The following is a 25,893-nucleotide window of genomic DNA, read 5'->3' on the forward strand; positions in this document are numbered from 1 at the left end:
TAGAAATCAGTTCCTAGAATGAACTTCTAGCTCTATGGTTACTAGAAAAAGATCACGTATAGTCTAAAATATCACTAGAGTTTCGCAATCTTCCACAAACGTGTGGGATGTAATGTGTCATTTTATATCAGCTTTCTAAACATATCGGCTTTTTGTTATATAATGGTTTTTAGAGACTTCGGAAAACTCTCTAATTTTAGTACTCTTCAAAACCGGATATATCTTGCAAGTCGATACTCTATATAGTTTAATCTAAAAGGAGCAGTGAGCAAGAACTGTTTAGGACCGAACGTATTGTGTTATTTTCGATATTTCTATGCTTGAAAGAATTATTGACATTTGTGTCGAATAAAATTATTTTGACAGCTTGTCAAAAGTACATGCGTGACTGTAACGTGACAAAACAAGTGTCAGCAAGCGTCTGCTAAATTTACTGAGTCAGCGGAGACATACGCATGCGTTCTATTTATCACGTGTTGCATGTTATCTCCTCCAAAAACATGTCGGGCTCTTGCAAGACAGAGCCGTTGCATTTAGACCTAAATAAACGTTCGATTTCTCCAAATGATGACAGCTCAGGGAGTTCAGAAAGGTATGCACATCAGAAAGATATTTTCGCTTTTGGATAGTCCCGTCAAAATAGCAAGTTATTTTGCGTGCTCTTTTTATTTTCAGCATCGAAGAACAAGGTCTTTCTCCCCCGAACTCTCCCACAAAATCTCAAAGGAATACAGTAATAGTTTTTCGGCGGACAAACAAAACTATATATACTGCAGGTAATAATATATTTTTGTTTCTGGGAGATTCTACGCTTCCTAAGTTGTCTATTTATAGTATTTTCCTAGTTTGTTCCATTCAAAAGGTGTTCGTTCCAAACAGGAAAATTTCTTTGAAAACACTGCAAAGAATGATCTATAATTACATATCTGGCATGATTTCTGTTGTAAAAGGCTGAAATTCATGTTCTCTATAAATAGGAAGAAATAATAAGAACTGAAGTTATGTGTAAATTTGTTTTTGCTTTGCTATGTATATTCCATGCGGCAAAAATGTACACAACATATGTTTGTACTTGCAGGGGAGGGGAGGAGGGGTAGTTTTGGAGTAACTCTGATCTGCGGTTATTTTTTCCTTTTTTTTTTCGCAAATAATGAAATGATGTGAATTTTAATTATATTTTGGCACAAATTTTTCAAATATGTTCTTACAAATTTCAATGTCATTCCATACCAAGGCTTTGAAAATGAAAATTCCTAAAGGTCCACAGATATACAATATGATAACCATGATTTATGATAACCATGATTTGTAAGACTAGCATGGTACTAAGAGTGTCATGTATAATATTCAATACTAAAGTACTTTGCTAATACCTCGAAATTAGTGATTAAATGATATTAGAGTGGTTTTCAAAGTCATGTGCAACAAAATTTAATTGTTAAAGTGTAATAGCCAAGCCAGAACAAAAGAGAACAATGACATTACAGTGTATTAGTACTAAATACACTAAGTAGTATTTCACAGGTTTTTTTGAAAACCACTCTTTGGAAAAGATAAAGAATTGCAAGGTTGGTTTGGCTTAGCAAATAAGGGTTTTGAAAAGAAACTTAGTTTAACCTCTTTTGGAGTCCACCCCACAAGCAAACCATTGTTATATATTCAATTCTAGATAAAACTACTGTATAGATTTGCTAGCAATATTGTGGATCATTTCCCTGATTAAATTGCTTTCATATGTAAACATGATGCCATATTTTGGTTCAAGAGCTTACCACAGAAGCCATACCTGATATGCGGTCTGTAGCTAATGGCATTGTGGGTTTGTGTTGTAGACGTAAATGTATATGACTACAAGAACTGGGTAGAACAGCTTGGTTAGTCTGCAATATGCAGTTGAATCCTGCTAACAGGAGTTAGAACAAACCTTTAGTTCTTTGAGCAAAATTTTTACTTGGGAAACTTGCAGCTAGTCTGATACTTGATTTCTTTGAGGGATTAATTCGGTGGTTTTTGATAAATTCCTAAATTGAATCTTGCCATATATCTTTCTTCTTTATTTTTGCATCTGTTAATTATTTGTAACAAAATAAAATCAATAGATCTTTAGTTTAGTCTTATCCTATGCAAGGGTAAAATCACTCCCCTGTACCTTGGGAAGGTCATATAAAGATTATGTCAAGGGGCTGAAAACTTGCATTGTTATAACAAGAATATTGTTAAATCTTGATGATTCCCCATATGTTTTATGGTTAGCGGGACCAAATGAGTGTAGATAATTTCTAACATCACAGCCCTCTATGTTGAGATATTAACTTAGTCTGTAGTCCTGAATATGACCCTAACTGTAAGGGTTGGTTTGTTGGTTTTTAGCAGTTGCAGCATATTTTTTATGGTGAATGAATGTTTTACCATAAACTTTAAGATTTAGGAATTAACTCCCTTATTTCAGGTCGACCACCATGGTATGACCCTACAGGCCAACTCAAGGAACCATTTGTCATAGGTACAAATTACTGCTAACTTTACATGTAGTACCGATGCACTTGGCATTGAAAACCTTCACTAGACATAAGAACTTGAATAAAAATCTGTAAATCCAAAGTTGAAGTATTATCCAGCTTTTTGAAACCTTCTACTGTATGTTGTAAATGTGCAACAATACCTGCTGTATAGCCTCCTAGGACTTAGAGAAGGGGGTGAGTTGTCACTTTAGATGATTATCATCATCCAATAATTGCCCAAGTAAGGTTATTCCCTTTTCTATTATTTTCTATTTTATTTTCTAAACCAGATCCAAACTTATGCAAACCATTTTTTTTCTATAGTCTTCATAATATTTCAAACTTAAAAAGCAAAAATACTTCCTTTGAACTTGACAATATACACAATTCACATTTTCTTCATTATTTCTTTTTTTCTCCAGGTTTATGCGGGGGCAGTGCATCAGGAAAGACCACTGTTGCTAACAGGATAATTGAAGAGCTAGGAGTGCCATGGGTCAGCATGCTCTCCTTGGACTCTTTTTACAAGGTAAAAAAAACAGCATTTACAGTAAACTTTCTAGTAAGAAGACAAAAGAAAAGGTTGTCTTATTATTGCTGTCTGCTTACAAGTATAGTTACAATATGCAGTCACAAAATTAAATGTTTTTTTTTTTTTCTGTTTGTGGGAAAAATTATTTAACGGTTATGCTATTGTGTTTTATTTGGATTATGAAATGTAATTAAATAAAGTTAACATTAAAAATTAGATTACTATCCATTATGAAAATTGAATAGCCTGCAATTTTGAAAAATAAAACAATTCAAAACTAAATTCTCTCATTTGTAACAACTGTTTCATTTGAAGTTGGAATGCTATTGATTCTGCAATAAGATTGCCACTTTATATGAGAGACAATCAATAACCCTTCTTACTAATGTATGTTGTAACAGGTACTGTCAAGCGAGCAACATGAAATGGCTGCAAGAAATGAATACAACTTTGACCACCCTGGTAAGGTAGCATTCATTTTCATTATTCATGAAATAGCTGAAATATGCAGAAGCTATTAGATGTTTTATTTTAATTATTTGAATGGTTTATGTACTGGTTGGTACTCAGCCTCGATCGATTGATTTTAATTAATGCATTAAAATAAAAAAATGGCGTGACTGCATGTACTTGTATTGATTCGAAAAAAATTTTATATTTCAGATGCATTTGATGCTGATCTGGCAGCAAAGGTTCTAAAAAGATTAAAAAGAGGAAAAAGTGTGCAAGTATGTATCCAAATTTTATTCATACCCCTGAGTGTATTGCAAATTGTCCAGGAGCAAATAATTAACAGGAAAGCTATTGTAACATTGCAGATTCCAATTTATGACTTTAAGACTCATGGAAGACTTCCAGAAAAGGTTTGTGATATAATTCTCTTTCCATGCATACAGTTATGATATTGAACCCATCCTGTTTTATTTGAAATTTAGTCATAGGCCCTCTTTTTAGAACAGTGGTACAAAAGTAGAAAAAAAAAATAGAAAGATAGATAAATATCATGAGACTAATGACACTGTTATTTATGATATATTTTGCCTTTTTAGCATTTAAGAATTATGTCAAGGTTTTCTTAGGAGGGTAGCCTCCAGAGTCCCCTTGAACACAATACATCCACAGACTTGTGTCTCATGGCCATGGTCCATGGAGCATACTTTGTTCACTCTGTTCTTACACTGTGATTACCCTTTCAGACTGATCTGTATGGAGCCAATGTTATCATATTTGAAGGAATTATGGCGTTTGCATATAAAGAGCTAAGAGATGTATGTTACAATTGCTTTGCACTTTTTACAACTTGGAATTTTGCGTGTGTGTTTAGCAGGTCAAATGGCTTAAATTTGGTAGGCATGGTGAATGGTTTATAAGCCCCTCTCTTTTTGATAAAAGAGACGAACAGATTAAAAGCCTCAAGAAAAACATTCTTGTCAGATTTTCATTATTATTCTACATATAAAAGACTAATGCATTCTCTTTTCTTTTGTTCAGTTAATGGATATGAAAGTATTCGTTGACACAGATCCTGACATTCGACTAGCTAGAAGGTAATTACTGGAAGTTTTTATCATACTAAAGTACAGACTGGGAGTACAGTATCAAACATTTTGATTCCTGAATGGATTGTGCATGTGGAAAGTGGCATTTTCTTCATGAAAAATGTGTTATTTATTTTATTTTTTAGTACCATTAGACCCTAAAATCCTTGCAAAATTCATTTAAAATCCATGCTAAAAGTATTTTTAGCCTGAAATGTACACACACTAAAGACACACTAAAGTGAAAATGACTCTCCCTGGCCGACATCTTTTAAAAATGTGTCCAATAGTTCAATTACCTGCTCACAATGGTTTAAGTGTTTGTAAGATAGTGGGGAAAAGAAGGTTTCCATGATTAAAACTGTTAACTTGTGAAAGTACCAGTGAGCAGAGAGATGGCTGTATTTCACAGAAAGGGTAATTCATCACTGTATGATCATGATCTCTTCCTAGATTAAAGCGTGATATTACAGAGAGGGGAAGAGAACTTCCAGGGGTACTTCAACAGTATAACAAGTTTGTTAAGCCTGTAAGTATTGTCTGGTATTTTCTTTTTATTTTTATAATGGGGTATCAGATAAAAACATCACCCCTCTGGAATGGTTACATCCTATAATTTCAAGTTAATGTATATTGTGTATAGTAGGCACAGACCATGTAATTCCTAGAAATTCAGCCCCTCTCCAATAAGCCCTGCCTTCCAAAGCCACCTAATGCTGTCACTAAGGAAATGTCTGCTGGTTGGCTAGGAAACAGAGCTTGTTAAATACAGTACAAAATCAAGTGTTTGTAAAGTCATAATTCAGACAACTTTTATCGGTTTTTAAGAGCCAGTGAAGTTTGCTGCCACCCGGCGCTCAGGGACAATGGTCTATCACTCCGGAGTAACTTTCCTCATATTAGAGTCCATACAATCGGTGCAACCAAAATGGCATGGGATATGTTTAGGTGTGGGGGCAATACAGGAGTGGCTGTGGGGGTGTCGTATACTAGGTAAAAAATCACGTCTCTTTGTATTGTATGAAAATAACAAAAGTCCCAATCTTTTCGGACTCTCTGTATTCCCTCCCTCCCAGTATTCCCTCTTGAGTTTATGCTGTACTTCATTGTTTGCAGGCATTCGACCAACATATAGCTCCAACAATGGCTTTTGCTGATATAGTAGTCCCTAGAGGTATTTACTGTATCCTTTATTCAATATCATGTCTACTGTGGCATTGTGTTAGCACATATAGCTAATGTTAAACATTTTTTTTTACAATAGGTGGAGAAAATGATGTAGCAATAGACTTGATAGTAACACATGTAAAAACACAGCTGGAACAGGTACATTGTACTTTAGGTGCCCAAAATTTTTACATGCCCAAGCATACACATTTACTGTATATTAACTTTATTGCTACTGTATATCTTACTCTTGTTTTTTGTGTTTCAGAGGGGATTCAATTTCAGGTAAACTCTTGAAATTCTTCTTTGTGTGATTTAACCCTACCCTTGTTTAAGTGGATCTCAGCCATTAACTTGCATCACTGACAACTTTTACCTGTCTGTGATACAAAGGTAATGATAGCGATCCGCCTAAATTCCAGTCTTGGCAGGCAGGAAATGTCTCTACGTACTATAAGTGTGTCAATTGTCGCATTTTTTTTGTCTTGTGTTACACTCTGAGGATGAAAAATTGCCAACTGACCTAGACTCTTATCTCTGCTGTCTTAGATCTCAGCTAGTATCAGCCCACCAAGACCAGCCTCTCCCTAATAGTCTGAGTATCGTGGAAGGCACTCCGCAAGTCCGTGGACTCCACACTATTATACGGTGCGCTATGCAGATATTGATAAGATATGGATAATGCCACATGTTGTAGGGGCGTGTACACATAGGGGAGAGGGTGGGGGTGGAGCAGGGTGAACCTGGTGATATTTTCAGACCCAGTTTACTGACTTATTTAATATGGTAATCTTATAACCTTTGTCCTAACATTATTAGTAATTTCTTGGTAGAGCCTCTATTATTTTTGGTGAAAAGCTTCTTTACAACGTCACCAAACGGCTTAATGTCACTTTTTTTCAATTTGTTTTAGTAATAAGATGACAACCCGCGACGACTTCATATTCTATTCCAAGCGGCTGATGAGAATCCTTATTGAGCATGCGCTGTCCCTGCTTCCTTTTAAGGTAAACCCACGTGGTCTATGTGATCGCTGTCAACTGTCTATTTTTTAATCGTCATTAGAAAATTTCGATTCTAATTTTGTTTAATTTCAAACGTTCCCTTTAAAAAGAAACCCGGGGAGAAAAGGTTAATGTTGAATAGAAGCCAATGAGTGTGCTTACTAACCGAGTGCTTACTAACCGAGGGCCATATGTTAGAAAACTGTATATTCGGTTAAATACAGTATGTTACCCTCGATAAACAACGATTAAACTGAAACTGAATAGTAATGAATAAGTTATTATATAAATAATTTCCGTTAGAGACTTTTGAGCAATAATACTTTTCTATGAATTTTGAAAGACAAGACCATACTGTTTGAACGAACCCGCATAAGTTCGCAGGTATTTTCAATGTCTGGAAGATGATTGATGAGGCGTATCAAATTTTAAACTATTTTTTATGGCACCTTGCCGTACGTGCTGTGAACAATAAAAGATACCAATGGTTGATAATTTGCTTTTTTCTCCCTCTCAACGGGACACGAAACGAGCCAACGACCATTTGCGGGTGACATCCACGCAATCATCGAAACAAAGTGCATTTGGTTTCGGGGAAACAAAGACATTCATAAAAAATAGACTCTTGTGTTTTCATCTTTAAGTGCCAGTTTGTTTCTTCTATTGGTATAACAAGAAAGACTACAGACAAGCTGTAGAAAAAATACTATATAGTCTACGTGGTGTAGGGCTCTTAAGAAGGGTTCGAAACGTCCGCGCAACTACTCTGTTTTACAGAGGCGTACAAAATACTTTTTCAACCTTGTCTTGATTCATAGCTTGTTTTCTCTATTATCATTTTGGGCGGGAAGAGGTCAGATAAAGCGCCTTTGAATACTTGAAAGGAAAGCAAACGTCGCAAGCTTTTTTTAAGGTTTTAGCAATTTTGGGTTCGAGAAAAGAGAGACATTTAGGGGCTCTGTTTGCCTCTTGTGTTTTTATCCGTAAAAGTGCCAGTTGTTTTCTCTATTATTATTTTGGGCGTGAAAAGGTCAGATATAGCGCTTTTAGATACTTGATAGTAAAAGAGATGTCGCAAAATCGATGAGACTGGTTATAAAAGGTAATCAAGACATACGACGATGTTGATATTTTTATTTCAAAGGCGTGTTTTATGTTTAGTTTACAAACCTTTATATTAGAAATCTCAGATTAGATTGGTCTTATGAAAACAACTTTGTATGGAGTGAATGGCGTCATAAATTTTAAATAACTAGTAAAGAGAAAAAGTAAACATAACAGGGGGAAATACCTGTTACCATGGGTTTTAGAGCTATAGGAGTAGCAAGTAGTCGTCGGTTTATTGATCTCGGATCAAATGCTTTGAATTGTTTTAGCCGAAGTTTATATCAAGCTGTTTTCCAAGCTATTTCTCGCTAAATTTTTGTGTGAAGAGTTTGAAGGACAGAGATGGTCATTCGTAAAATTTTTTTTTTTCATTCTTTTCAAGTGGACTTTTTGTGTCTTTTTGTTTCCTTGAAAACAAAAAAAAAAGACTCCTAGACAAAAGACCGACAGTTTTATTGTTTTCTGCTTTGACAGTGTTTCTCTGTCTTCTCATTCCTAGAGTATCGCTCGAAAAAAAAAAACATACAATTTATTTTTGATGTATCATTTGCTAGAGCTTAGGTAGAAAATCAAAATTATCTTAGCCTAAGAGTTGGGTCGAACGAGGATTGTTTTCCCATTGCATTCAGTTATTTTCCGTGTTTGACAGTTAACCGGTAAGAAAAAAAGCACGTGTTTTTCGTGTGCAAATTTTACAGGTAGTTCAAAACCTCACCTGTAAAATGAGTTTCAGAGTGTCAAACACTTTCCTTGTTTGATACAATGCGTATAGAAAACGGGATTTTCTTTTGTATTGATTCTCTCTCGCAAACAGTTAGCTTTTCGGCTTATCTTGTGTTTGACTCATTATTGTTTTGTCTGTTTTTTACATGTTCAATGCCTCAATGTTAGGACAGCTTAATCTGCCTATGCTTTTTCCTTGCAAAATTATTTGTTTATTTTCCACCGTTATTTTATTTTACATGTGTTGCCCCAAAAGAACACGATTAAAACAATTTTAAACTTATGATGATGGGTTCCTTTCAAAATATTGGCCCTCGATGTTAGATCTGGATCTAAGAGTGGATCTTCAGCTGAAAATACTGAAGAATATATATTTCTTTAAAAAAATGATACAAAAAAAACTTTCCTTATTGAAATATTTTATCTACCATATTTAAAGTGTAGTTCTAGAAAAGAGAGGAAACTCGAGGTATCACAATTCCCCTAAAAATACTTTTTTGGGGTGAGTTTCTCCTTAGAAACCATCTAACGGCCACCGGAAACAGAGACAGAATTAGATACTTTGCCCAAATATTTATTTCGCTTTGAATCACGACGATTTGAAGGGGTTTAAAGGGGAACACTAGTAATTAAAAGGTATTTTGAGTAAATTTGACAGTTCAACACACGTGACAGAAAACGAATGTTAAATGGTAGTTTTTTTAATTTTGCCATGTTATCGATCGAATATTAGCGTTTTATGGACTTCATGTATGAATCCTAGCAAAAAATAGAAGAACTCCTTATCTTATGAAAGACAGATTGAATTTGACATTTCTAACAGATCTGATTACTTTTCTTTCATATAGCCAAGTAACCGGTGTCTTTTCTATGAAAGAAAATCACAATTCAGGTATATTTCCTCTGTGAGATACAGTTTAATGACTGCGGTAAAATTCGAATTAGCTGCAACGAAAGCATTGATCTTAGTCGCTTCTCCTAATAAAACTCATGTTATTAAATTTTTTTGTCAGAGTGCAGTTGCAATTGCGCAGTTGTCACGAATTTGTGTTGCTGGAGCTATATTTACACTTCTAAACTAGTAAAGATAATTCTAAAATTGTTTTTCTAAAGTTCTTAATGTGGTAGGGCTAGTTTCTTTCGAATTTTAAACGACTCTTTTAGTAAACAAATCGCTACCAGTGGACATTTGTTTACGTTTTTTTTCTTTATAAATGGCTGTCACTTAGACGCACTTGCTATTAAATGTATTTTTATTTGGAAATCCGTATTTTTACTATCCTTTTCAAAACCTTATCAAAAATGGGAAAGAAGGGGAAAAAATTTGTCTTTATTTTTTTTTTATCTTTTACCAGCTTGTGTGAGCTATCATGGCACTGTGCCCCACGACACCTAACCTGTCGACTTTGTTTAATCAGATTTTTTTTTAATTTTGAGCGATCGGTCATTTGTCTCATAATGTTACGTCCTCTCTGCGAAATTATGAAAAGCTTTTTTTTACCTGAAATCCTCTGTACCATCGCTATATTTGTGTGTTTGTTTTTCTTGAATTTGTGTTTCTAATGCCAAATACTAAATAGCTTAAAACGGATATTCTTATCAACACCGAGTTTGTAGTGATTTATAATCTCTTTTTTCCCTTTTCTTGTTGTATTTGTTATTACTGAACGCCCGTTAAGAAAATTACCATTTTCATTAGTTTATAATGATTTAGTTTTCTCTTCTTCTTTGAAGTTTCCGATTGATATAAAAGTTTTTTGTCGCTAGAGCTTTTCGTGTTCAATATCGTTTTATTGCTTTGGTGTCGCCACCTTTACTGACTGTTTTGTTTCCTCTCTTCAACTCTCTCCGAAAGCTACCGTAATTTTCGTGACAGCTTAAGCTTTTACATAAAAAAGTAAATCCATTAGTTCGACAGTTTTTGTCGCTCTAGCTGGTGTGCGATATCGTTTTATTGCTCCTATAGTGCCGATTCATTTACCCTGTCTCTTTTTTTTTCGTTTCCTGGGAAAAGCTCTATTTTTTAGGACCCTTTTCATAAACAAGCATTATGACTTCAAACCAATAAAAAAAATAACACTATATTGTAGGCCGTCAATAACCATCAAATTTTCAAAACATGCCCATTTCAGTCCATGATTCCGACTTCGGTGATACTGTTGTTTGGGTTTAACTTTGAATTTTGAAATATCTTGCTATTTTAGAAATTATAGTTCCCAACTGCATAATTTTCCGCTAAGCAATTAAAAAAAAAAAAACGTTTTCGTTGTCAGACGATTTTATGAATGAATTTTGAATTTGAGATTCTAGCGGATTTGTTTCTCTATTGAAATGTATCTTTTGCCATAACATTGATCAAGCAAATCCGGCATAGAGGAAGCGAGTAACTTGCGCTTTCTTGACGACGTCATCCTTCTAAATTAACTCAAGCTGTATCTGTGAAGGGACTGCGGCGTAGCCAGGATTTTTAAAAGGAGGGGGCCCAAAAGGCCCTTTCAAGGCATTTCCCCTGTATTTTATATAATGTCTCATACATTTACTGTTTTTTTGGCTGCTAGAAGGGGGGCCCCGAGCCCCCTGGGCCACCCCCCTGGCTACGTCCCTGAAGGAAGCTGTGCAACTCGCCCCCAGAATACATTGTGTTCTCCAAACCATGTCTAAAAGATACTTGAGACGGACTTGTTCACTATTGGTAGTGTCATTGCCCATTGCGCCACGCCCATAACGCGTATCTTGCCAAGTCTTCGTAACAGCGGCTCTGTCGTATGATTAGAGATCATAGCTCTCGTAATATCGGCGTGGCCATTAATTCGGTAATATCGGCGTTTACGTGATGGCGGGTTTTGCGTAGAATAAACATATTCCTTATATTACCGGCGTAATAACGACGTGTGCGTAATAACGACGTGTGCGTAATAACGGCGTGTGCGTTATAACGACGTTTGCGTAATAACGCCGTGTGCGTAATAAAGACGTGTGCGTAATAACGGCGTGTACGTAATAACGACGTGTGCGTTATAACGATGTATGCGTAATAACGACCTGTGCGTAATAACGACGTGTGCGTAATAACGACGTGTGCGTAATAACGACGTGTGCGTAATAAAGACGTGTGCGTAATAGCGGCGTGTGCGTAATAACGACGTGTGCGTAATAATGGCGTGTGCGTAATAAAGACGTGTGCGTAATAGCGGCGTGTGCGTAATAACGACGTGTGCGTAAAATGGCGTGTGCGTAATAAAGACGTGTGCGTAATAGCGACGTGTGCGTAATAGCGGCGTGTGCGTAATAACGACGTGTGCGTAATAATGGCGTGTGCGTAATAAAGACGTGTGCGTAATAACGGCGTGTGCGTAATAACGACGTTTGCGTAATAGCGGTGTGTGCGTAATAACGACGTGTGCGTAATACCGGTGTGTGCGTAACAACGTGTGCGTAATAGCGGCGTGTGCGTAATAACGACGTGTGTGTAATAACGACGTGTGCGTAATAGCGGTGTGTGCGTAATAACGACGTGTACGTAATAGCGGCGTGTGCGTAATAACAACGTGTACATAATAACGACATGTGCGTAATAACGACGTGTGCGTTCGATGTTTGCGTATGTTTCTCATAATAACGACGTGTGTGTAATAACGACGTGTGTGTAATAACGACGTGTGCGTAATAGCGGTGTGTGCTTAATAACGACGTGTGCGTAATAGCGGTGTGTGCGTAATAACGACGTGTACATAATAACGACATGTGCGTAATAACGACGTGTGCGTTCGATGTTTGCGTATGTTTCGCATAATAACGACGTGTGCGTAATAAAGACGTCTGCGAAATGACGACTTATGTGTAATAGCGACGTGTGTGTTATACGCTTGTGCGAAATAACGGGATGCGTAATAGCGACGTTTGCGTAATAGCGGCGTGTGCGTAATAACGACGTGTGCGTTATAACGACGTGTGCGTAATAACGACGTGCGCGTAATAGCGGCGTGTGCGTAATAACTACGTTTGCGTAATAATAGCGTTAGCGTAATAAAGGCGTATTTGTTATAGAGACGTGTGCAAAATGGCGGTGTATGCGAAATAATTGGACGAACAAAATGACTTTGTTTCTCTTTTGTTCAGGGAAATACTGTACATACCAATATAGTCTAGCCTTATATTTTACGCTTTATGCGTCTCTAACCTATCCGCGTTTTCTTGTTTGCTTAGACGCAGAATGTGGTCACTTCTCGGGGGAATACCTATGAGGGAAAGAAGTTCATGGGGAAACGAGTAAGTAATCCAATGTGCAGTCCCAGAAATTGGAATTTCTTGTTGACATAACTTCATTTAACAATCCCCTTGGGGATGCTCAATCGCTTAAATATTCCAGCGTAATGTATTCAAGCTACTTGACTTCGCACACCCCTTGTAACCGAGTCAAATTTTCTCTTTCCTGCTTTCTGATGGTTGTATTTCTGCCTGTCAATATACACACTGTATGTATTAGAAGCTCATGTATTAGAAATAACTGATGCCGACCCACGTGCTATACCCCTCAACGCTTGTTGTTGTTGTTGTTGTTGTTTATATTCAAACTAGAAATCTTTTCTATTCGCCTGAGCGTAACGAAAGAGAATAGAATGAAATCCATACTCCCCCCTCTATGGTAGGCTTTATCACTCTCCGTCCTTGAAATCCGACCTTGACATGCCCTTTCATTTCTAGGCTAAGGGCCGCCAGAATGCTTTTTAGCATTCCGTTTGCATTCAGAATCATCCGATTCTGTCGCATGAATCAGGACTGGAACTGGGGGAAGACATGTAACTCCCGTTTCCGTTTGCTCGAATGGTCCTGTGCGTCCAAATCTTAGAACTTGTTTCCACCAAAACTAGAGTCCTTTGACTGGTCACGTGAAAAAAATCCCCTTATGCGTCACCAAACAGGTCAATAGGGCGCGGTCACGAAGGGCGGTGAAATTAAAAATCAAAATGCTATAACTTATTCTGGTTTAATCGAAAACGGACCCTGTTTTCGGATTTTAATTAATCATGTAGTTTTCGCATATTGATAGTCAAACCTAAAGGCTTTAAGCACTTTAACCATTGTGGGGGGCGACGATTGTGTATTTCATGATAGGTCATTCACATTCTGATTATTTCATGATAGGTCATTCACATTCTGATTATTTCAGCTGTGCGGCGTGTCCATATTACGTGCAGGCGAAACGCTTGAGCCAGCGCTTGCATCTGTCTGCAAGGAGATAAGAATTGGCAAGATCCTCATTCAAACCAACGATGAAACAGACGAACCAGAGGTAAAATCTCTGCTAAACAGTATAAAAGGTGCACTAAGAAATCAATTGGCCTTTTGAGTGATAAAGTCGTGTCGAAATAAACATAGAAATGACAGCGCCTACTTGCCAGATAGCGACGAAAAAATGATCTTTCATTGAAAATAAGCGCTTACATAATCTGACACGTTCTGGTTAATTGTAAGCGCTGAAAAAGTCGCTTTTGCTGTTGTTATTTTCCGCCAAACGTTGGAGCGCGCGCGAGCTTGTCAATCGTTTGTCACGTGATTTCTTAGTGCAAGTCGCCTATTGGGGGACTAGGCTGGATTGTGGGACCGTTTTCTCGATCTATTCAAAATGTTGGTCAATCCCCAAAATGGCTACGTGTTAAACAACAATCCAGGAAAGCCTGAACCACGTGACCAACTAAAGTGGACCACAGGAATACCATACAATGAACAAAGGATCTCTAACCCAGCTCCCACTCGTTTTAAAGCTTAAAGTTTTACAATTCTTTGTTGCTCTGGTTTGAAAGCCGCATTATGACCAATTTACTTCGGAAGGGCCGACGAAAACCTAAACAGACAAAAAAATATCTTAGAGTCTGTCCTAAAATATCATTCACATCCTCGAAGAAACTTCCAACAGACTCACTGCTTTTATAATGTTGAAATATTTTTCGCGTTTTCCGTTAATAATCATTGGAGATTGTTATGTAATCTACCAAAAGTAAACTGGTGACAATGCGGCTTTAATGGACTAATATGATAAAAAGTCTTTGACTCCCTGTACACACACTGTACCCTCATACCCTTCCTCGCCCGAGATTTTTAGTTAACATACTCTGCTTTATATTCTTTCTAGCTGCACTACTTGCGATTGCCTAAAGACATCAGTGATGATCATGTGATCTTGATGGACGCTACCGTTGCAACTGGAGCAGCAGGTAGGGCGAAGAAGGTAGAGGGGGATTTGGGTCAGGGGTGGCGGGTCAGGTGGGGTCGGGAGGGCTTATGTATTGCTAGGTAATATTATAGAGAACATAATCAACAGCTTTGAGGAGATTCATTAAAATGACTTTTTATGGTTGTCTCCATTTGATAGCTTACCTTCAAAAACTAACTACCTTACCGTACAAAGTTAAGCGCTAACATCCATGTCCTAGATAGACTATAAAACTTTGGCATGTCCACGTTGTGGTTTTGAGGAAACGCATTATTAAATTGATTAGAGAGCATTTCACGTCTGTACTCTTAAAAAGAAATTTTCCGTTGCAATGTGTTGCCGCCTTTTTGGCTTTATGTTCCTTATATGTTTTTTTTTACCATTCCAGCATTGATGGCCATTCGGGTACTTCTCGTAAGTTTTCCCATACTATTAATGAACATTACTTTATTATTATCAACATTCGTGCCATATGGTTAAAGGAAGCATTTTTAACGTAAGGTCGAAAAAGTGTTTTGCTGGATACTGAGAAGTGGCTTCAAGCCTTAGTAGCCTAATTCCCAGAAGCAGTGTGGGTAATTCAGGCCAGGTTACCAAGGGCTTTTGCCACTCTGTCCTAGTTATGGGGGGAACGTTTGGGGGGGGGGGGGGGGTCTAATTACCACAATACCGCAAAACATCTCCCCCTAGTGGCAACAAAAGGATTGGACAGACTAGGGGCTGATCTGCGAAAGCTTGCCAAACTCATACCATACCCATAGCTTTTTGGTATTTGGCTGCTGCACCACAAGGAATCAAGGAATGGAGCGCCAATCCTTTGATAGAAATTAAGGGATGGGAAAAACTAAAAACAAAAACAAACGGAATAATCAGTTTCTGAGAAAAATCCGCACAATAGAAATCCCATGATAATAAAAAAATAATTCAAGCAGTCAATATATATTCTAATGGCCTTCCCACATATGCGCAATGCCTGTTTTCAAAGACTGGCCGGTTTTAATGCAGCTTTTTATTTTTAGGACCACGAAGTCAAGGAAGAGAACATTCTTTTTGTTTCACTTATAGCTGCAAAATCAGGTACAAGTCAGGGTTTTTTTTTTTTGCTTTTCCTTCTACTTCGATCGACGTTGGTGGCATGGATATCTTTTATTACCGATATCCAGATGGTAACCAAACAAATTTTAAAGGGAGGGGTAGTTTTTTGTACCCCGTACTAAACGACTTTGGTAGACGGGATACGGCTTTTGTATCTATGTTGATTCGTCTGAGGTCCGCACTATCCTGCTGTGTGTGTGTGGGGTCGACGTGGTACAGGTTGTGTATCGTTACTGATTCATTCCTTTTCGATATGGTCAGGGGTCCATACGATAGCATATGCTTATCCTAAGGTAAACATCGTCACCACTGCTGTCGACAATGAGCTGAATGATCAGTATCACATCATTCCTGGAATAGGTGCGTATAAGACAATGATAACTTGTCATCGTAATCATTATAGTCGTTGTCATCATCGTAAACATCAACATAGTCATCGTTATAGTCATCATCATTACCATCATTATCATAGTCATCATCATCACCATCAATTTTATAGTCATCATTATTACCATCATTATCATAGTCATCATCATTATCATAGTCGTCATCATCATTACCATCATTATCATCATCATCATCATCATCATCATTATCATTATCATAGTCATCATCATCATCATTGCCGTCATTATCATAGTCATCCACATGATCTGTTGATTTTCATCAATGCCTTCTTATAACTATTGAAATGACTGCAAGAATTTCTGAAGTAGAAAGCACAGATCTACCAGAAATATTATCATCATCAACACCATCACTACAGCTTTTAAATTCTTAAAATAATGTCAACGACAACAATAATATTTAAGTACATCTTTACCAACTTCAGCAGTAATTGCAATTCCAGCAACAATAGTAAGAACTACAACTGTAACGGTGACATGGATCTAACTTAACTATCTGCTGATATTTCTTTAAACCCCTTTAGGAAACTTTGGAGACCGCTATTTTGGCACCGAGTACCGAACACCAAGCACCTAGCAGAGCTGATAATAGAATAGTAAACACCATATATAACATAGCAACACATAGTCGTGCATGTGACTTGAGCAAGAAGACATGATATTATTAATCTTGCAGACATTTTCATGCATCGTTTTAGCATTTCGAGCAGTCGTCTCTCCGTACTAGCTGTACAAAGTTTATATAAGACGTTGGAAGGTTAAATTTCTATTCAATACAAAGATATATACTGTTGCCATGGATGACATTTTAAACAAATATTTGTGTCCAATCAATGTGTGGGTTGTCGTTCATACGCAGGCTTTTTTCCACGCCAGTCAAGGCTTTATTGTCTTCTCACCGATACCAAAACAAGTTAATTTTAAGCTGACAAAGTGGCCAGTTATTGGAGAAATTACAAAAGCCAAATTAAAAATGTCAAGTTTGAGGTGGACTTGGTCCGGCTTGTGTGGCATAGTTTGGTTTGGCTTTATTTGAATGTTGGAAGGACTTTTATTCTTGGATGGATATTGAATTTCACAGGGAATTTAGTTCGCTTCAATGATAGTACATCTTAATTATTTTTGATTTATATAAAAAATAATTTGAGATGGTATGTGAATTCTAAACACATTTTCTGTGCTTGTGTTAACGCATTAGAAGTCTTGGCAAGAGACCATCATAGTCTCTTTGTCTTGGTGAATTTTGCTGATCTTTGCTTGTCGCTATAAGGCTCCCGCAGATTGACTTGACTCAATGTTATTTATAAGATAAATATGGGTTTCCAGGATACGTCTGTAAAAAAAACTCAGTAAAAACATTATTCCTTGGTTGTACTATTTCTTAATTTCCCATCAATAAAAACAAGTTTCGAGAAACATTGATTTTCCTTGTTTTTGAATGCTGATGTGTTGCCCAATGTCTTCAGGAGAAAAAGAAGAATATTTTAATTTTATGAGACGCCATTTATGTTAAAACTAAACATTCAATAATTTAAACACTGAAAACTGTTAAAAAGGGATGAAAGTTTTGTATATTATGTCTTGGATGGATCAGAGGGGAAATATTTTTCAGTAAAATCTAAATAATATCGCATATGGAATGATTTTTTATATATTTAAGTTTGTTAGTTTCCCAGTGACAACATAATCAGCTTGTCTAATTAACATTAAAAAAACACAAACGATGACACATTAAACTAACGAGATGTCATTATTTGCTATAAAAAGATAAATTTGAATTTCAATTAAATTATTTTGTTTTCTATTTCAATTACTTCCAGATTTTCCTATAACCTGTTTGGCAGGTTAAAAACAATGTCATGAATTTGGGCGCCTTCATGCCTCGTAGAAGACAATATTTTGAATGATTTCCATAGGAAGCGTTAGAGATTAGCTCTTAAATTTAAAATCATTTTTATGACATTAATTGTCAGCTAAAAATTGTAATGACTTCTTCACATGTCTTTTTATTTATTTTTTGACCAGACTAAAATATACCATTTATGTCTCCTCTTCAATTCCGAGGAACTTTCGAGGTGTAAAACACAGCACAATTAGGTGAACGTCATTTGGTATACTTAACAAGTTGAAGTAGCCAACTGAGTTCTGTTATTCTGCTGAAGTGTTTTCTTTGGTTTTCTTTTTACTCAAATCTTTACTCAGACTTGCAAAAGCCTGAACAGCGGGACTTTTTGCTCTTAATTTTCCAGCTAATTTACTTCCTCGCCCTGTCGCAGACAAGCTTGACAATCTTCCCGATTCTTCTGAATCTGTTTTTCCGCGGTTCGCAAGCATACTCATTATTTTCTTTTTGTTTCCTGCTGCCCTGCAAAGGCCTCTCATTTTAATGTTTAATTCATTTAAACCTTTCGCATTTTCAGGCAAAGACGCCGTATCGTCTTCCTCAACAATTTCGTCCTCTGTAATTATTGGTTCAACATGCACATATCTAACAGACTTGTAACCTTTGCGATATAAATCTGAGCTTTGTTGGTTATAGATGATAAACAGTTTCGATAAGTCTTCCCAAATGGGAGGAAATGGCTGAAAAAAGCTTGGGACATCAATTCTGTCTGGAGCCGTAACTGGTCGATTGTACGGCGTTAGGACTTGGGGAAGAACAACCCTTTTTGTATTTGCGCTTTTGACTTTATTTTTCTTTTCTTTATTTCCTCTTTTCGGACGAACATCTCCGACTTCTCGTAAAAATGCCGATGGTATTGAAAACGGACGTCGTTTTCGTCTTTTTATTATGTCTTTTCTAAGCTCGGACGCTGTTTTACCAGTCTCACTGTCCCATACTTGCAAAGAAGCTTTTCCTATCTCTAATAATATATCTGCAATATCAGTCCTTTCGGATTTCAGAGCATTAATTAATGGTGTTTCTCCTTTCCTATTGATAGTATCAACGGTTAGTCCGTACGCTTTCAGTTTCCTGACGAGTTCCATGACAACCGTTTCGTCTCCCGCCAAAATAGCATAATTCAATGCCGTATTTCCATCCAAATCCGTTGAATTTAAGTCATAATCAACAAATCGAGTTAACCATTTCAGAAGTTTCTTCTTTTTTAAAATACAAGCATAAGAGAGAGCTGTTTTTCCTTGTTTATCTTTGATTCCGACATTTCCACCGTTCTCAAGCAACAGTTTGGCCATCGAGCATGCTTTGTCCTCGTTGTCAACGAAGCATAACTCCATTAGAGGAGTTCTTCCCTCATCTCCTTGCCTGTTCACGTCGGCTCCGACTTCCACCAGCAGTCTAGCCTGTCGCCATCGCCTTTGTATGATTGCATGGTGTAAAGATGCCATTTCATGTGACTTGGTCGTGATTTCGACTGCACCATGTAGCAGTGGCGCGTATGCCTTGTAGTGGCTTTCTCTCCTGCAGTGCACTCAATTTGGCGTCTTCTGTGATTAACATAACTGAACAAATCACGTGTCTGAGGACACTGAGAGCTAATTTCGAAAAAGCAGGTGTATTCGGTTTTCGGATTTAGTTATGAGTGCCAAACAGTTTTCCGTGATAGAAAAGCCATTACGAACGTTATGTCAAAGAAAACGATTTTATACTTGATCGTTTAGAATAAGTAGACAAATAAACTCGTAGAGATCCTCACTTTCGCGTTTTACTGTCTACGTTTTCGAGTTGTTTTTCTATTTCGTCTACGACTGAATCACTCCAATGTTTTCTTTAGCCGATAATTTATTCGTTTCACGGAATTTAATCTTGAGGATTTAAATTCAATTTCGACAGACAGTGTCGACAAGGCGCCTTTTATGCCAAATACCCATTTAGTCGGATGTCAGTCCGACATGACTTGCAGAAAAAAAATGCCTAATTCGTCACCAAAATGAGCCATAATAAACGATATTTCTGTTTGACCAGCCAATTCTGGCTACTCCTCGTAATAAGTTATTTAAAGATTACTATTATTATTATCTAATGCTAAACCAAATTGTCTGAGTGTATCTAGGAACTGGCCTTGTCAGTGACAGCATGGCGCTGGCGTAATTTTGTTTAAACATAAAGCACTAAAGCGGATAATACTGTTCTAATCCATATCCTGACATAGAGATAAGCTCCATGCGCGCACCCTGGGGGCGTGGGTAGGCAGAATACCCTGCTACCCTCTGGCCGCCAAAAAATTGGGTATTTTTTTTATTGAAAGACCGTCAAATACTCTCCTGTTCCAATAAAAGAAATGTAAAATACTTTATTATTGGCATCTAAATTTTGTTACATACTATGTTTGAACCGTTAATTTTGCTTCTTTAAACAGCTTTTTGTGGTGGGTTTTGTCAGTTAATGAAACAGACTTTTCTCGTTGAATTCAATATAAACCATTTTTAAGACATCAAGGATTTCTTTACTGGGCCTATTATAAATTGGACACTTCAGTAAGAAGTGCAGCTACTTATCTGTTTTGTTTGGTTGCATTGCTGGTAATGACCAATTAAATACCCCCTACCCCACCCCTCTTACTCATCACATATGGATTTCACATTCTGGGGGGGGGGGGGGGGGGGGGCGCGGATCGCCCCTCCGGGCCTCCCAGCCCCGTCTTAGGCTTGGGAGGCGCGAGCCCCCCCTCCGACCCCCCCAGCCCCATTCCAGGCTGGGGGGGTTACAGTGGCACCGAAACGCGTTTCGTGTAGACTAACAGTTGCTGGTTATTATTCTACGTCGAGACCACTTCGCGTAGATAGGTAAATCTACGCAAAACACACTCCGCGTAGAAGGGTAATTAGCGATGGTTAGCAATCATTAATCCGCTGTCTATCGACAGCAGCGGGACTGGGCCTTTCATAGAAACGAGTGGGAACCTTGCAATTAGACCTCCGTCTGTCCTGTGGTATACCGAGCGTTCGAAGGATGAAGTGCGGAAAAAGATTATTGCGGGTGGCTAAAGGTCGGCCACGCAAACACGTGCGGCCAGAGGTGCATGGACACCTACTGCAAGGTGCACCTCCAAAGGCTCCGTAAGGGCAGCCCCCTCCCCGTGCCGTGCAGGATCTGCGGCATAGGGACTCAGTCGGAGACCCGGTTGTGCCGCCCCTGCGGAGCGAATCGTGAAGGGCAGAGGATGCGTGGCGTCGAGAGGCGCGCTCGGGGATGGTTCGCACTCGTCCTGTCTGACATCGCAGCCCGCGGTACGGGCAGTTAGATACTGGGTGGCACAAGGCATACCCAAACGCTCGTCCTGTCTGACATCGCGGCCCGCGATACGGGCGATTAGAGACTGGGTGGCACAGGCATACCCAAACACTCGTCCCGCCGGCTGTGATACGGGCAGTTAGAGACAGGGTGGCACAAGGTGTACCCAAAAACTCGTCCCGCCGGTTGTGATACGGGCAGTTAGAGACTGGGTGGCACAAGGTGTGCCCAAACATGGACGCTTACATAGAGGAGGTTCTCAATAGCATGCGCGACAAAGAGGCGCCCGCCGTACTGGCAGGGCTGGTCCAGAACATCCTGGACGAGGACATCCCCGACGATGTCAAACACAAGCTGCTTAAGCCGCTCGTACCGGCGAAAGTGTGGACAGAGGAAGTATGGCGCGAGTTCGACCCTTTGCTGCCGGGACGGCGGCAAAAGGGCCCAGAGAGCTTAGACCCCGAGAAGTACTATTCTCTCTTCGTCGGGGGCGCCCATCTTCGGTTCCCAAGCGTGGATGCCACTCTTCGGGGCCGAGACATAAGGGCCGGTGTTTACCAGGAGATACGAGATCTTGGTACAGCAGGTGTCATTGCTCTAAAGCCGGTTATGCGGGGGCCTGGTATTAATGACGATGGCTCTGTGTGGTGGGTATCGCACGAGCGAGAGTCTCTGCGGGCAAACGCAGTGTTGCCACCGGTGCTTGAGATGGTAGACCCCGACCGGCGTTACAGACTCTGTACGGTCGCCGGTAAGGCCCCCGCAGAGCCATTGGGGCCAATCACAGAGGAGGAAGGGCGCTCGGAGCACAAGATCGGTGGGTCGTTAGTCAAAAGAGGGGGCCAAATCACAGTCAGTGCCCTGGAAGGCATCGATGCGGGTATTTGGGAGAAAGGACGAGAGTACCTCGTCTACGTGAGATACGAGCTTCGCCCTCTACCTGAGCAGAGTGGTGAGCCTGGGCCAATGTTTGAGCGAGAGGGGAGTGACGCCTTCGCTAACTGTGTTGTGAGCTATGTTGCCGACTTCTTGAGGAATCGCGGCACCTCGCGCTCCCTTGGTCTAACCAAGACACGAGGCAAGATCCTCGAGCGATTCGACAAGAAGCTGGCCACTACGGGATGCACCAAAGAAGACCTCTTTGAGATGGAAAAGAAGCTCGAGGTAAAGCTAGTAGCCGTGGACGCCCTGGGTAACGTCCTGTGGGACTCGGGGAAGTACAAGACTAAGACGAGGATCACTATCCCTTGCCACAATAACCACGCCTAGGCGGGGCTTCCGACTGAACCACCTGCGATCGCGAGCGTCCACGGCCTAGACTTCGAGGCTGAGGGGGAGCTTCGTTCGTTATGTCAGGGGGAGGCATCGCCCCGCGCTACCAGTGCCGCCACAAAAACGCGCGAGGCAAAAGTGCGAGAGGTGCTCATTCGCTTTATAAACAGGGCGATCCCCAGAAGCACGAGGATCTGGCTGTGTGGGCGCGTTATAGTCACGCACGAAGGCAAACTGTACCGATCGGGACAAGACGAATGGGCTATCGACAGGGCGTTTACAGACGAGAAAGGATATGACCCTCAATGGCTCCCTGATGACCACCCAGCCTACCAAGAGTACACCGAAGCTACGCACTCGATGGGCGGTGCAATAGGGTATCGCTTCAAGAAGTGGACCCAAAGAGAGAACATCAGGCCAACGCCTCTTAAATACAGGGGCGTCTGGCGAGCGGCACAGGTTGAGTCCAAAGTGTGGAATAGCAAGGAAAATTTAGGGGCGCAGCCTCATGCGCACATCGACATGCGTGCGGCGTACCTAGGATGCGAGGACAGTGTCTTCGGCGGCGCCTCGGACGCCATTGATCTGGTACGGAAATACGGCTTCCCTACGAACGTTTATCGTATCGCGGATGTTGTGGGACGGCCATTGAGCGAGGTTCTTCAACTGACCGGGGCCATTCAGCTGACCGAGTGGGAGTTCTCTGAGGCCTGCCACCCCTACACTTCCGGGAGGGTAGGGCAGCACTTGGAACAAAACGAGGGCTGGATCACCACGCCAGAGCTCAAGGACCTGTTAGACTCGGGTGACCTCGTCATGGCCACGGCGAGGGAGGTGTTGTATAGCGTCGGAAAAAAGGACTCCATCAAGTTCCCCCACTCCATCGCGTGCCGCCCCGGCGGCGAAGAATCGCAGTACCCTGAGGGTCGAGATCTCGCTGTCCGTTTCGTAGGCAAGTGCGCTCGCCATGGCGACGAGTCCTCGATCGTAGTCCGCGACCGTGAAGAAGCCGCGTATCTGACAAACCTCCTTGCGGGCACCGACCACTTACTTAACTTCGAGCATGCCGACAGGGCTCATCTGATCCAATACAAAGACGGTGCCCGGCGCTCACAATGGTACCATATCAGGGCCTTCGCCTTGACGTACACAAACAGCGTTGCGACGCATGTTGAGGCGGATCCCTCGCAAAGACGTCCTCCGAGTGTGCACAGATGCCATATACGCAAAGGCGGTGCCCAGTGGTGTAAAGCTCGTAGAGCGAAATCCGAGGTATGGAGAGTGGCGCCACAAGAAGTCTGGGTACGAGTGGCGACCCGAAGCGGCTTGGGGTCCGAAGAAGTCGGGGAGCTTGGCTAGGGAGCCAAGCAATGCGCCGAGTCTGCCGTGCGATCTAGTGGCCGCAGCCTCTGCGAAGATGTATCTAGCCGGCCAAGGAGGATCGGGGAAGACCCTAACACGGTGAGCATGGGCGGTGAGCATGGGCGGTGAGCATGTTCCGCGGCCGCGACGTTGTGGTGCTCACCCCCGAGAACGACCTCGCCCACGACCATCACAACAACCCGCGCCTCGCGGTGAAGGCTCAAACCTACCACCACTACCTCTGCATACCAGCGGAGAAGCCGATAGAGGAGTGGAGACCTTCCGAGCTGGGGCACAAACTCGACCGTCTTGCCGAAGTAATCATCATTGACGAGTGCTGTAAGGTACAGACTAAAGTGCTACGCGCCATCCTAGGGTATCTCGCCACGCGGCCGTGTCAGGTAGTGTGTTGTGGCGACTATGGGCAGGTCCCGCCCTGGGGAGATAAAGAGGGGCCTCACGATATGCTCATCCGCTTGTTCGAGTCCGACTACCGCTGCCTGTGTGAAGACTGCGGAAAGCCGTGCAGTACATGCGACTGCGGCTCTGCCGCGCCCTCCTCCAGGCTCCACGACATAAAGGGCCGGATTTGGTGTCAGACAGATTCCCAACAGCTTGAGGTATTTCGAGAGGAGTGGGATGGGGTGGCGTTCGACGCGGCGATCGAGCAGGCCCACCCAAGCGATATGTGGGTGTGCTCGACCAACAAGGTGGGGGCCCTTGTTCAGCAGCGATTGGTAGAGCACCACAGGAAGAACTACCCCCGATTGCCAGCAACCATCCGCTTTGACCCCCGCGGGCTGGGGGACAGTCCACCGGGTGCAGGGCAAGACTATCCAGACTCCAAGACGTTTGTTTATCATAGACCACAGCTTAGAGAGCTAGATCACGAATGCTGTATACACCGGCATCTCCCGCGTGCGGCGCGCCGACCAGTCCGCGTGATCCCCCCGAGAACACCCCCGGTGCCTTGGTTCCCACAGGACTGCAGGCTACGCCAAGTGAAGAGCTCATTATAGCGCGAATCAAGCGATACGCTATAGACGACAGGCAAAAGGGTCGCACAAAGCACACGGGACCGCACCACGTTCTGACGGTAGACCACGTACTCGGCACTCAGCTTCTGCTTCAGGGGTACACCAAGAGTCATCTCCAATGCTTCAGTATCGACCGGCTAGACGACAGTCAGGGTCACTACAAGTGGAATGTCAGACTCACGTGCCTTAGCTGCAATAGAAGGCACAAGCACTGATCACGCTAGCGTGGCGCTAGCGTCACGCTACGCAACTGCGAACGCGTGAAGCCGTGCTTAGAGTACGCCGTGTAATACAACACTGGCTGTCCGGGCTCCATGACCCTTTTTAGTATTGGGTATGCCTTGCTCGTCCACCACGGGTCCGTCGCTCGCCGTCGGCCCTTGTCCTGAAGGTCTTCCTCGTTTACGGCGATGTACACCTTTGTTCCTACCTCTAAGGGGGGCCTTTCGGCTTTGAGAGGCACGCGCCTCAGCTTTATGGCGTCTTTAGGCGCAAAGCCAGTCATGCGAGTCTTCGTTGCGTTTATGTCCGAGATGACGATTGGCAAAGCAGTAACCCACTCGCGGTTTGTCTCGCCGGATGCAAGCTCCTTCGAGTACTGCGCACGAAATAGGCGCTGTGCCAGCCAGCGATGGAAAGACTCGGCGAAAGCTTGGCTCCTGTGGTGCCCTGGCTCAGCCCGTCGGACCTCCATCCCGTGTTCTGTTAGGAGCTTTGTGGTAGCACCCTTGAACTCCGTG

General features: G+C 41.2%; 2 protein-coding genes across 2 annotated transcripts; one reads left to right on the forward strand and one right to left on the reverse strand.

Annotated features, from left to right (window-relative positions):
* Positions 1–435: 435 nt before the first annotated feature.
* Positions 436–17,704, forward strand: LOC5512929 (uridine-cytidine kinase-like 1). Its single transcript, XM_032382394.2, has 22 exons — positions 436–592; positions 676–776; positions 2,450–2,503; positions 2,924–3,030; positions 3,435–3,495; positions 3,697–3,761; positions 3,852–3,896; positions 4,230–4,301; positions 4,525–4,580; positions 5,025–5,100; positions 5,688–5,745; positions 5,836–5,897; positions 6,007–6,023; positions 6,288–6,386; positions 6,652–6,745; positions 12,779–12,841; positions 13,743–13,865; positions 14,706–14,787; positions 15,175–15,200; positions 15,806–15,863; positions 16,143–16,241; positions 16,813–17,704. Exons 1-22 carry the CDS (start codon positions 456–458, stop codon positions 16,863–16,865), a joined length of 1,608 nt encoding a protein of 535 aa, XP_032238285.1. The 5' UTR covers positions 436–455; the 3' UTR covers positions 16,866–17,704.
* Positions 17,705–17,916: 212 nt separating this feature from the next.
* On the reverse strand, positions 17,917–20,036 carry LOC5512930 (ankyrin repeat domain-containing protein 36A). Its single transcript, XM_001633192.3, has one exon. It carries the CDS (start codon positions 19,634–19,636, stop codon positions 18,437–18,439), a length of 1,200 nt encoding a protein of 399 aa, XP_001633242.1. The 5' UTR covers positions 19,637–20,036; the 3' UTR covers positions 17,917–18,436.
* Between the last annotated feature and the right edge of the window lie 5,857 nt (positions 20,037–25,893).

The sequence above is a fragment of the Nematostella vectensis genome, chromosome 4 (assembly GCF_932526225.1).
Source record: "Nematostella vectensis chromosome 4, jaNemVect1.1, whole genome shotgun sequence".
Lineage (NCBI taxonomy): Eukaryota > Metazoa > Cnidaria > Anthozoa > Actiniaria > Edwardsiidae > Nematostella > Nematostella vectensis.